The 12,500-nt window shown below is 36.8% G+C and overlaps 1 protein-coding gene across 11 annotated transcripts in view; it reads left to right on the top strand.

Annotated features, from left to right (window-relative positions):
• Nucleotides 1-12,500, top strand: part of FOXP2 (forkhead box P2) — a 441,997-nt gene that overhangs the window by 389,042 nt on the left and 40,455 nt on the right. For all 11 annotated transcript variants that reach the window (XM_064447190.1, XM_064447252.1, XM_064447164.1 and 8 more), the window contains 2 exons: nt 8,236-8,323; nt 10,777-10,860. In XM_064447190.1, the coding sequence (XP_064303260.1) occupies nt 8,236-8,323; nt 10,777-10,860 (172 nt within the window). The remainder of the gene's footprint in view (nt 1-8,235; nt 8,324-10,776; nt 10,861-12,500) is intronic.

The following is a 12,500-nucleotide window of genomic DNA, read 5'->3' as shown; positions in this document are numbered from 1 at the left end:
CTTTCATTCTGTCTTTCAATTTTAAATGAAGTAACTTATGTTGACTTGCAAATCTTAGGTAGGTACCACTCATGATAATTTTTTGTTTGTAAGTGCATTAAGAGGAATGTCAAAATAATGGCTTATTATTGGAGAAAACTGTATAGGATTTAAAAGGACTCGATTTACATAAGTTTGTACTAAAAGGAAAATGAAATGTCCCAAATTCAACATAGTGTTCTAAGTATTATTAATACTAAGAATTTAAATCATTTAACTCAAGCTTTCTCCTTTTCAAGAAAAACTACATTTTCTAAATAAGTCCATCCTCCTAGGCTATAGTGATGCTAATTCTGTGGGCAGACTTTGCACATCCATTATGTCAGGTCTCTCGTTATAATCCATGATCACTAAAACCATTTTGATTAAGGCGGTGTAGTGCTAGGTTTACAGATGCTCTTGCTTTCCTGAACCAAATAACCCTGGAAAATGTGAAAGCGACATACAACATCTTGATAAATCTGGTACAGAGTCAATCAGGGTTTACAGCAGTGTCATGGCTTTTGTCCTATGTACCAGCAAAAAATGTTTGAGAATATTTTATTATTTCTTCTTTTCATTCAATTCTGTCTTCTTTGCCCTTAAAACAAATATGAAGTCATGGTGCTGAATAGGCGAGGTTGTTTATGAAATAGAAATATTCCGTCGTTTTACACTAGCGTTAAGATGGAAATCAATACATAACCTTGCATTAGATTCTTTAGTACCTTTTCATGTTCACACTAATGCAAAATCCCCATTACAATTAAAAAACATTTTCTTTCAATTAAATATCAACTTTTAGTCCAAAGATTGACCATTTTTCCAACCCATTAACTTTATAGGGGATGACAGGACTAATGGCTGTAGTTTTCAAGGCTTTGCTCTTAGTCTAATCTTTGTTACGATGTTTTAGATTCTCTGACTTGAAACAATATGATACCTGTGTTAAGAGAGTTAATGCAAGTATATTGTACCAAAATGAAATATTAATAAGGTACACTACACCAGTGTAGTAGTGTGTATTTCTGTAATATGCTTATGACAACTTTGGAGAGTGCCTGGTTTATGGAGTGAACTCCAACTTCTTGTGCTCAGAAAATGGTTTACCTAGCAGCTTGATTTAAAAAAAAATACTGTGCAGAGCATCTGAGAAGGAGGATTAAGACAGAAAACACTGGCTTTGCTTCACTTTCCTAATAATGGAAAGGATTTAGGGTGAAGTGAGGAATAACTGGCAATAAATGACTTAAAGCCACAAAAGCTATTTTCACCTTCATTTTTGTTTATCCAATATGAATTGTTTTTTTTTTTTAATATAATTTGTGGACACTCTGATTATCTAGACTTCTTTTGAGATATTTGGAATAGCTAAAGAAGTTATACTTTGTGTGCTGTGGACTGCATTCGTATTTGGAAACATATGCATTCGTTTCAAGAAAGTATAACCGATCTTTGCCGTAATGTATTTCTGTACATATAGAAAAAGCTAATCCTGTATCTTTCCTCTGATATTCTTCAACTCTAGGCACAAACCCACAGTTTATATTTTATGGAGCAATTTTCTACCTTGACAAAATGGTATTAGATTACAGTTGCTCATGCATGCAAGATCAGTTTTGACTGTTCAGTAAAAACAACAGCTTTTGGCTTAAGAAAAACTTCAAAATGTAAAGACAGATCAGAAAAATTCGTGACATACCTAGAAAGAGGGTGACAAGATTTAAACAAATGCCAGGTACAGAAGCAATTAGAAGAGTGCCAAAATGCTTATGAAAATTCAGAATTCTACTGTGAAACAGGTGTTGAGAGAAGCTAACCATTTTGCTGGTCTCTAAATGAGGAACCCAGTAGATCACTAAAAGCATTTAATAGTAGTTCTTCGGGATGGTTTTTTTATAATGTCAGAGTGCAATAACATATGACAAAACTTCAGTGTATTTTGTCTGCAAAATTAATTATCATTCCATTGGTCCTGAAGCAGTTTGTGTAGGAAGGATTTGCCTTCTAGAGCTTAAACTGAAAGGTTTACAATAAAACATTCCAGCCAGCAGACAAGTGTTCTTTAACCTGCATGCAGCAGACGCCAGCAAACATAACACAAGCTACAGTACAAAGACGGGTAATGTTTTCATCTATAGAGACAAGGGAAAAAAAATCATGCTAGAGAAGATAGGCCAGCTTTCCAACAGATTGTGTTTATTTCTGGGGCAAGAGAGCATTTTTAAAAGTCTACAAGGAACAGTGACTGAGCATCATCATAAGGATGACTTTTGTCAAAACCATAAAAAAGGAATAACTTAATGAAAAGTAATTACTGCCATATAAAACTTGCTGTGGGATTTTTTTCCCTCTTTCAGCTGCAAAGTGCTACACAGAATTATCTTCTTTCTTACTTAGTGTGCATTGTCCATTTTTTTTCTGTCTTTGAGTAGACAGTGTGGCTGTAAAATTATGACCTCAAGAATCTTCTTTGAACTTGTCAGAATGTTGTTTCTTTTGGTGACAGTGCCACCATCTCTCAAAACTAAGGCATCTGACATAATCAGCTAAATGAGTAGTGACAGCTAACATTTTGTATTTAAACTCCTGTCAGTGTTTAAACATAAAAAGCTTGATGCAAAATAAATCAAACACCACTGATATGCAAGTGAAACATTTTGTTAAAACAATCCCTGACACACTTGGATTTCAAGCTGATCTCGCTCTAGCTTTTGAAATGTTGCAACTAAAAATTAATTTGAAATTCTCATAGTTAAAATGGAAATGATAATTTGCAACACGCACTGGAAGTTAACAAGTAAATTTACACCAGGAAAAACTAGACGAAAGAAAAAATACACATTAGACAAATTGAAAGGATCCTTGATAGCGCTTTTTGTCATTCTGAAATGTTTGCTTAACTGTTTTTAGAAAGACGACTGCATATTTACACTCTTCCATCTTTAAGTCACACGGCTAGCACACGGATTCAAGCAGTTTTTAAGAACGTCAGTCGACCACATCATTTATTCCATTTTGAAAACAAAAATCAATATACCTATAAAGTGACCCATAAATTAGAACTGGCTCACACAATGTTTGTTCAGTGCTGCCTTTCTGAAGGCACCCTTTGCATTTTTTCTTCACCTCTCTGTTTGAACTGCAGTCACAGTAAGAGGCTCATTAGGGGACATTAGGGACTGGAGCTAACCAGAATTCCAGAGCTTGCTTTGCTCTTATTAATGCATAGTAGAGTAGAATGCATTTAAATATTTCATAGGCATTCAGTAATTTGTGTGTAATCGCCTTGTTAGCAGACCAGTAGAAGTAGAACAGGTCTGTGAAATGGTGTTAGTGATTGCATGGGTAATTTACAGACCTTTGCCATCCGAAAGAGCATTATTGGTAGCTAGAACGGAGCTGTGAAATAGAACTAGCAATAAGTAAAAAAAACTTAATAAAGGTTTTGTAACAAGCATCTTCAGGGATAACAACCCACTTGGTTCTTTTGAAGCAGCTATAATTTATGACATATGCAATATATCAAATGCATAAGATAGTATTATGGAGCATTCATATGAAAAGGGTATTTGCAACATTAGTTCCAACTTCCTGCGAGGGACATGATTAAATGATTAATGAAATGTCCCTTTGCATATGCATTTTGAAACAGCAATTAGGCACTGACTGAGAAAATCCACCAATCCTCTCATTTTTCAGTATTATCTCATTCTTGATTTATAAATCATAGAGAATTTTTAACAGCAATATGTAGTACCTGAGACAGTTATAAAAGCATAAAAGAGAATAATTTGGGTATAAAATAGTCATAAGTACATAAATTCATAATTTAATGTTAATACTAAGCCTATTTATTTAGTCACATTGCGTTGTATTTATATCCGACACTATTTCTGTACTTTGATTGGCATAATTAAGTAGGGGGAATGAATAGGCACTATTATTTTACATATCACTGGTAAACAATAGCGAGGAAAGGGAGATGTGGCAGAGGTATGTATGTGTTTTTCAAGTTCTCAGTAATCCACTGGAGGCTGTTCTATAAATGATCATTGAAGGGCTGCAAGCTAGCCTATAATTACAGGAAAGAAAGTGGCAGCTCTGGCATTTCATAACTATGTGTCCTCGAAAAGTGCTTTGTGAGTTTGTCACCAATGATAATTTAGATAGAGGCTCATTACTGAACATCACAACACTTTAAAAACCTTTCGCCTTCATACAGGAGAATAAAGGACTATTTTAATGGCAAGGTTCTTTTGTGTTCTACTGAAAAATTCAATCAAGACAAAACCTCATTGACTATTATTGTAGTCTACAGTCTCTGGTCTAATAAAAGCTGCATAGATAAATTGAATGGGTTTCTAAGACTTGAGTGTATCAATGCAAACATTCTGCACTTTTTTCCTTCTTTAAATATACAGTGACGGAGTATCACTAAAATGTAAACAAGTATAAAATCCCGTCTTATCTAAGTGAGTTAATGCAAGATGATTGTAGGTGCAAAAGTATTTTTCATATTATTTCAATTATTTTCTTGCGCTTTCACAGTATTTATACATGCATTGATAATATATGTACGCACCCATACACATATGGATGTGTTTGTAAAATGTGTGTATTAGAAAAAGGATGCATGTTGCACATTCTGTAGTTACTGCTGGGTATACACACTTAAATTTACTCTTACCTTTTAAGAAGTAAAGGTAATAATATTAGTATAAACTCTCCAGGATGAAAAATATTACCCTATTACTTGCTGTTGTGAATATATTGTTTTTATTTCTCAGCTGTAAAATGTGTCACATTTCTTAAAAAATAAAGTTAAACTGTGCAATTAAAAACATTAAAGGACATAATTGGCAATGATGTTCAAGCTGTAAATGTGGGTTTTTTCAGACATTTTCAAATAATTTTCTTTTGATTTTTATAGCATAAAACAATCATGTTTTAAGAACATATGCTCTCCTTTTAAAAATGTGTGACTGAATTTTAGTGCTCATTAAAGAGAAGCTTATAATAGCTCTGGCTGGAACTGAGCATAGTGCAGACAGGTTCTGTGTATATTCCTCCACGTAACTCTGCTGCTGCACCTCATCCTCACCTATAGCACTTTGCTATTTTAGTCCTGGGCTGCTTTTGAGAGAGACTGACAACAGTGCCAAGTTATACGGAGGTTAATTGATATGGGTAAACGTCCACTAGAATTTTTGTTGAAACTATCTCTCTTCTTTCCTCTCATGGTGTATTATCTTTTGCTTTGCAGACTCCAAATTGGTTTGCAAAAAAGAAAAATAGTATATTTAAACCCACTTCAGTATTTATTCCAGGGTGTTCCTAGAATATATCATCCCCTATCTACCTCCTTTGGAACATGCTGTACTGTTTATATTGTTCAGATATCAGTAATACATTCATTCCAGTCTGCTTTATAACGCTATGTGTAGTTCATAATTTGCCTCCTGACTTCCTGCTATGTTGCAAATATAATCACGAGAAAATCCTGTTTCTTTCAACAACTAAAGAAACAGCAAAACCATGAAATAAGCTGCCTGTATATTGCACAGTGTACTTCACACTTTTAAACCAATAACTCAGCACTTCAGGAACACTTTCCCATCCTCTAAGATATTTTCTCCCCTTAAAAAAAAATCTGGTTTTCTCAATTATAAATCAAGTTAACATGGGATTAGTAAAGGATGCAGACAAGATAAAAGATTAGGAATATGCCAATGAAGTATGAAAATTGACCAGCACAACTTGTACATAACTTAAAAGGCATGAAAAGACACCAAAAAGAAAACCAAACCCCTCTGGAATGATTCCCAGCCTTCTGGAGGAAAGAATGTATGTCTGTCTTGGCAGCTTGCAGCATATTGGACCCTAAAACTGCAGCAACTTTATACAGAGAAAAGTTATTTTAGAGGCTTTTAAAAATGCATTAGACCTAGTTTTCCTTTCACTACATTGCCTGTACATGCATGAAAAATAAAGGAAGCCTACTTCACAGGCAAAAAAAGATCAGAAAAAATAATTCTTAATACAATTTTTACACTCTTAATGTTTCCATAAAATAGCTTTTCTCAAAAATCACAGCACAAGTAACCACATGATGTGAAAGTTTGGCATAAGGGATGTGTGTATCTCATGAGTTTCCGAAGACTGCTGTGGTAAATCCCAAGAAACATGCAACAGTGTCCCAAGTTACTGTGTAATCATATTGAAATTACATTGTACCGGACTTTCTTCTCCCACGCTGCATACTGCTGTTACATTTAAAGTTCCTCAGGGCAAGGATTGTGTCTGTATCTATTTTGTAAGGTGTTATGCAAACATATGGTGTTGTAATAACTAATAAATAATCATGAGTAGGCAGTAACCTCAAACTCAGGCCAGGAGAACTTTCATAGCTATAACATTGCTTATTGTCACGTGTTTGTTACACATTCATAGCCATGTGCATACATAGGTGAGCATACACGCATGTGGAAACACAGTGGTGTGTACTGGTGATAGCGGCAATGATGCGGAGGTAAAATCTGTCTCCAGTCCTTTTTCTGGCAATTTTGTACCCAGTTAACTGAAAACATTAAACGATTTCATTAACAGAGCACACACTGTCATGCCTGTGTAATTGAGGGAGTAAAATCCTTTTGAATCGAAATTTCAGAAAACAAGTGAATGGTACGTTCTGAGCAATTACCTAGTTTTTGAACTGATCATGCATTTCTGCATCAATGAAGTCAATTCCTTTGAAAATAAATAAATTGTAGGTTTTATGACTCAGATAAAGGAAATGTGGTGTCCTTGATGGTGCCTGAATTTAGTATAACCTACCAAGCAAGTTACATGTATACTCTTAAACAATTTTATATTAAAAGATTTAATAAATCTTTCATAATTACTTATCTCTCTTCCCCAGCATTGTCTCTTGCCAGGATAGCAGAACCTGTCGTAATTTGCTTACCTACAGACTCTATAATTGGGTCCTAAAACTGTGAAGTCATGATTTAAATGAAAAGGGAACAATTTTAGTAAAAGTGAGACGCAGTCCCTCTATTTTTCCACACATTTTTCCCATAGATTACCAATCAAATAACTACATAGTTCTCTGATTAATTCTGCTAACAAAAGAAAAAGGAGAAGATGTATTTCCTTTGTGGTATAGATAACTTTGTAAGACCATCTGTGACTGTAGTCCCTGCAAAGCTTACCCCTTATGCCTACGCTGGAAAGAGCCAGTAAATCCACATTCAAAGGCAAAACTCCTTTGCTCCCATTTCTTCTTCAGCCTGATCCTTATGTCTTCTTCTCAGTGGAGCAGCAAACCTACTATTAAAGCTCCAAAAGGGACTTCTTTGATCCTGGAAGAGAGAGGGAATTAACTGAAACCACTGTCCTTCAAAAAACAGTATAAAATGGGTTTTGTAAAGCTGTGCTCATTTGAAACGTACGGAGGACAACCACTCAGGTCTGGGCTGTACTTGAGTTACGGACAGCCACTCACTGAGGTCCTCTTTCCCTGTTGCAGAGTGTGGTTTTGTTTTGCTAAACTGGCACGTGTGGCCTGAATCCTTCCCAGGAGGCTTGCTGTGTGTGTAAGGTGTGTAGCTGTTCCTTCCCCTGCACACTCTTCCCCGGACTGGGGAACCTGATCACTGCTGTTATCTTCAGAGGCTACTTCTGGAAACTGCAGTGAAAATCAGTGATGTTCCCCTACAGCTCTGTTTTGGGGAAGGGGGAACAGGTGTTCTGTTGTTGGTGTTGCTTATTGATTAAAGAAGAGCAGATAGAGAAATCTTAGCAAAGTCTACATTAATTCACAGTAGTTCAAGCAGCTTAAAAGCAATTATATCTTTTGAAGAATCATTTGTATGGTTATTATCTGTTCATGTGCACCAGCAACAGGGAGTTGAAATCAGTTCACTCACTCTACCAAATACTGATAACCAGTTGCACTGGCCTTTAGATGGCATATGTGACCTGGGAGATAGGAACTGCGTATCTGGCAGTCATCACTGAGAAAGTTTGTAGTACTAAATGAAGTAACCAATTTTGTTATTTTGTATTGTTGTATCTAAGGCATGCTCTGACGAAGTCTTTTTGCATAACTCCCGTTGAAACTAACGGAAGCCATATGCAAAGGAGAGAAAAATGGACGCAAAGAAATTTCCCTCATCTCAATGCTGTCTTACTAGTGTCTTCTTTCTTCTCTAGGCACCTTAACAATGAACATGCATTGGATGACAGAAGCACTGCTCAGTGTCGGGTGCAAATGCAAGTGGTTCAGCAGTTAGAAATACAGGTTTGTAACATGGATGTATTATCCTATTACTTATTTACTGTTAACCTAAACTAAATTGAAAACACCTGCCTTAGTGACTCTAGCTTAAAGCCATATGTTTCTTGCATGAAATTTGTTGATATTCATGAACAAGTGGGGGGTTTCTACTCAAATATTTTTCACATTATAAATTATACAATAATTATCTAACATCAGTATTGTCTACAGTGTTTTGCTTGAACTAAGACCCTAATGTCATTCATCACGAATGAAAAATGTAGTCCCTGGAGCAGAGACTGGATCCAAGTCATCTTCAGTTCTTGCAATGCTGGGTCAGGACCCCTCTTCCTTCTTCCCCTTCTGACCCCGACACTTGTCTGTGCCGTTCTGCAGGACAAAGGAGTGGCAGAGCTTATCTCCACCCAAAATGACTCCCAGCCTGATGGTGGGCATTTTTCTGCAAGCGGAAGGTGTAATGTCAGACCCACCCAGGGAGGACCCCAGGGAGTCCCGTGGCTGGGACCGCAGCACTCGGGTGCCCTGTTCAGGCTCTAACCATTAGAGGTCACTGCATGTATGTGAATGCTCCCTCCAGCTTACGGGAGAAGTGCCGAGTACCCCTGGGGTCTCCCTGTATTGAGGCTACACTTATGAGGCTACCGAGGCTGGGCGCAGGGCACAAAGCTTGGCAGCCCAGAATGACCACGCGGGACGCTTACACCATGCAGTCCTCTCCCACCCGTACAGGAGTCGTGGGAGGGCATTTCTCAGGAGTACGTCCTTTCTTGGGAAGGTGCAGAGGAGTCCAAGGGACACAGCAAGGGACTGAGGTTTTTTTCCCCGTCTGTTGCCATATGCGGAGAAAGAAGGATAAACACTTTTCAGCTTTCTCACCTTTTAGCATATTGTCTCATTGTTCCCATGCACATAAGAATACTCGTTCTTACAGCCAAGGCAAACTGTTTGGGTTTTTTTATTTTAATAGTGGCAACCCAAAGCAGTGACAGGAGTGTACAGTACTGTAATTTATTGTTGTTTCCCTTAAAATGAAAGCTTTATAAACCCAGGCAAAGTTGCAGTTTCCTTTATAAGATTTACAATATCATGTTAGCTTAATTTATTTGTTAGGAATTTACGTCATGGCAAATAGCATGTCTCCAAAGTGTCACACACGTAATATGAAGCCTAAGAAGAAACCTTTTTCCCACTCCCTGCCTCAAATGTTCTTTAATGAAAGATGCACTGACCAAATTATATCCAGCATACCCAAAATATCTGGAGTAATACAGGTAGTTTCCTCTTCTTAAAATTACTTACAAGATTCCTTAGTCCAATCTCAGTCCATGGGTGTAACTCTTGAGCCAAATTCATGCAAGAAAGTATTACAGAACTCTCCAGAAAATGGCAGTGTTAAACACCAAGAGATTCTTGTTGGTGTTAATGTTGTAATCGTGTTGTAGCTATCCAAAGCCATATCACTAGAATACTATTTCGAGCATTTCTTCTTGCAACCTATCTTTTAAAAAAAATTATCCTTTTTATGTCGTAAGATACATTTTCCTCTTTTTTGTTCTGATATTTTTATCAACAAGTTGCATAGTTCGAACACTTCCTCCTCTTTTTTTTTTTTTTTTAATTTGGTAATTTGTTTGAGTCTGAAGCTACAAATATTTACTTAGCATTTGGTCAGAAAGTGGTATCAGTTAGGAAAAAGTACAGGTTTCAGTAAAATGATGTTTTCTAAAGGCCGTTTAAAGGCTTCTTAAGAACTGTTTACCATTTACAAAGGCTGGGCTGTAATGTAACAGTCCAAGTGAAGATTTAGCTTGCAGTGTGACCAATTATGCCATTTTTTGCTTTGTCTGACTCTTAGTGAAGTAAGGTCCATCAGTTGTAATGAGACCCAGTGCAGTGTCGATGCCGACTCGGTGGCAGAGTTCAGCGTTTCACACTGCCTGGGCTCTGTCACTCTATTGAATTAGATTGATGATGGCAGATTGCAGGGGGCACTAACTGGACCTCAGTGGGAAAGGATGAAGTGTGTAGACAATCCTGGCAGGCACTGTGCTTTGAGGACCCTTCACCCCTTCACAGCTGTTGGCACTAGTCCATTGCTAACAGTGTCCACAGGACTTTAAAGAGACACTATGGGCCTTCTAATTTATGGTCTTAGTAACTTGTTACTGTCGAGGCAACTGTGACCTCAATTCTCTTATTGACAAAAAGATGAAGTGTTATTTGTTTTCTCTGACCTTTTAACATATGAAAGGCTATAAAAGTTTTTTGGTTTTTTTTTTTTCTTTTCTTTCCATGCCCAAAGTTGCATTTCCTCTCAGATAAGTTTCTACTGACATAGACTTTTATATGCAGGAATCATTACTCCGAGACAAGCTCAATGATAAGATGTATCACTGCAGTAAAATAGCTGTATCAGTCATTTCTAAACTGCTTCTGATCTCACTCTTTCTTAACAGCTTTCTAAAGAACGCGAACGTCTTCAAGCAATGATGACCCACTTGCACATGCGACCCTCGGAGCCCAAGCCATCTCCAAAACCTGTAAGTGCATATTGCTTTATAAACAGTAAATAGGTCTACAAATGTAGCAGACTAAGAAAATGAACAATTTAGTGACAGTTGGAAAACAATGAGTGTGATGAAAAATATGGCAATAAAATGAAGGTAAAATGCAATAGCTTGCCAAATTGTATGTTTCTTTAAAAGTAATGCTATCTTTTACAAAATCTATCCAATCTACACCATAGGTGACACTAAACAAAGTACACCCGTAAGTGTCCAAATCATTGCCTTGAGACTGAAACTAGAGAGAATATCTTTTTGTGATAGATTTACAGACATTAAAAGAAAACCCACTTTGAAAGATTTGAAGTTCAGTGGACTCTGTGGCAGTAAAAAGTAAATGTAAAAAGAACCTGGGTACTTAGGAATTTTCTTAAATTACTTACAAGAGACACAAATAAGCAATTTGTTATTCTTAAACAAACAAACAAAAATACTATTTTATGCAGTGAATTCAAACAATTGTAAACGTGGGGGTTTTGCTCAATTTCTGTCAAGACTGCAATGTTATGCATCCACTGTGATGTTGTTGGGGTTGGTATGGGCACCGAAGAGTCACTGTTGCTCCCAGCCGCTCCATGGCGCTGCATCAGGCCCCAGCTGTGCAGCTGGCTCTGCAGTCAGATCCAGACTCCATTAAACTGAACATGACTTCACGTAAGGAAACGTATTGTCTGATGCAGGTGCAGTTTTGTACTGTCAGAGTGTCAGGCATCGTAGTACTTACAATACACTATGCTTAGATACACTGCATTTATAATGGGAGCTATGTGATATGTTAACTGTTCATTACTGTTAACCGTGACGGTAACCTTTGTACATACAGTATGAAAAGGATATACCAGTACTTGAAGATGAAATGCTGGGGTATCGATGAAAATCTGAGTCTATCAAAGTCAGGAAATGTAGGCAAAAGGAACGTAATCTGTTCTAAAGAGCACACTTGCATATCACGCCCAGTTAATGTTTACGTAGAAGGACAGCATACTCCGTCTCTTGTGTTTTCAGCTCCGCGTACTTCAAAGAATATCTTTGTTTGAGGGCGCACTTTATAACCTGATGATGAATGAAGAAAGTGTTAGCATTTCCTTAACCCCTACCTTTGTGAGAGAAAATTTAGATGCATTATTTTTGCTTTCATTAGCCTAACTAAATTCTAATTTTTATTTTAGATTATCTACTAGGGTAAGACATTTGGAAACTTCTGTTTTAGTATATGTGGCACGTATATTAATAAATTTGAGTGCTTTTTCCATTTTCGTGCATTGTGAAGTTTTGAAGTTTTTCTGTTACACAGGCTTCTCAAGCAATTTGGGTTAGGTTCCAAATGCTGCTGAACTGCGTGGGAAAAGGTTTTCAGAACACACTTCTACTATTTAATTATTTTAACCCCAGATGATCTGTAGTCTATCAAAATTTTTAGAATATTGTTTCTTTACAGTTTTAAGCGACTGTCTCATTTCAATAGGATTATTTTTCTCATTCCTTCCTATAGTATAATGTAGATAATCACAAGACAGAATAATTGTCTCATAAATCCATCAGGAATCTGCAGCTTGTTCTTTTCCAATTAATTATTCAATCAGTAAATTTTTTAAAACTCCAGCAGCATGGTTACA

Source organism: Phalacrocorax carbo, chromosome 1, assembly GCF_963921805.1.
Source record: "Phalacrocorax carbo chromosome 1, bPhaCar2.1, whole genome shotgun sequence".
NCBI lineage: Eukaryota > Metazoa > Chordata > Aves > Suliformes > Phalacrocoracidae > Phalacrocorax > Phalacrocorax carbo.
Note: the sequence above shows the minus strand (reverse complement) of the source record. Positions and strands in the feature narration are given on the sequence as shown.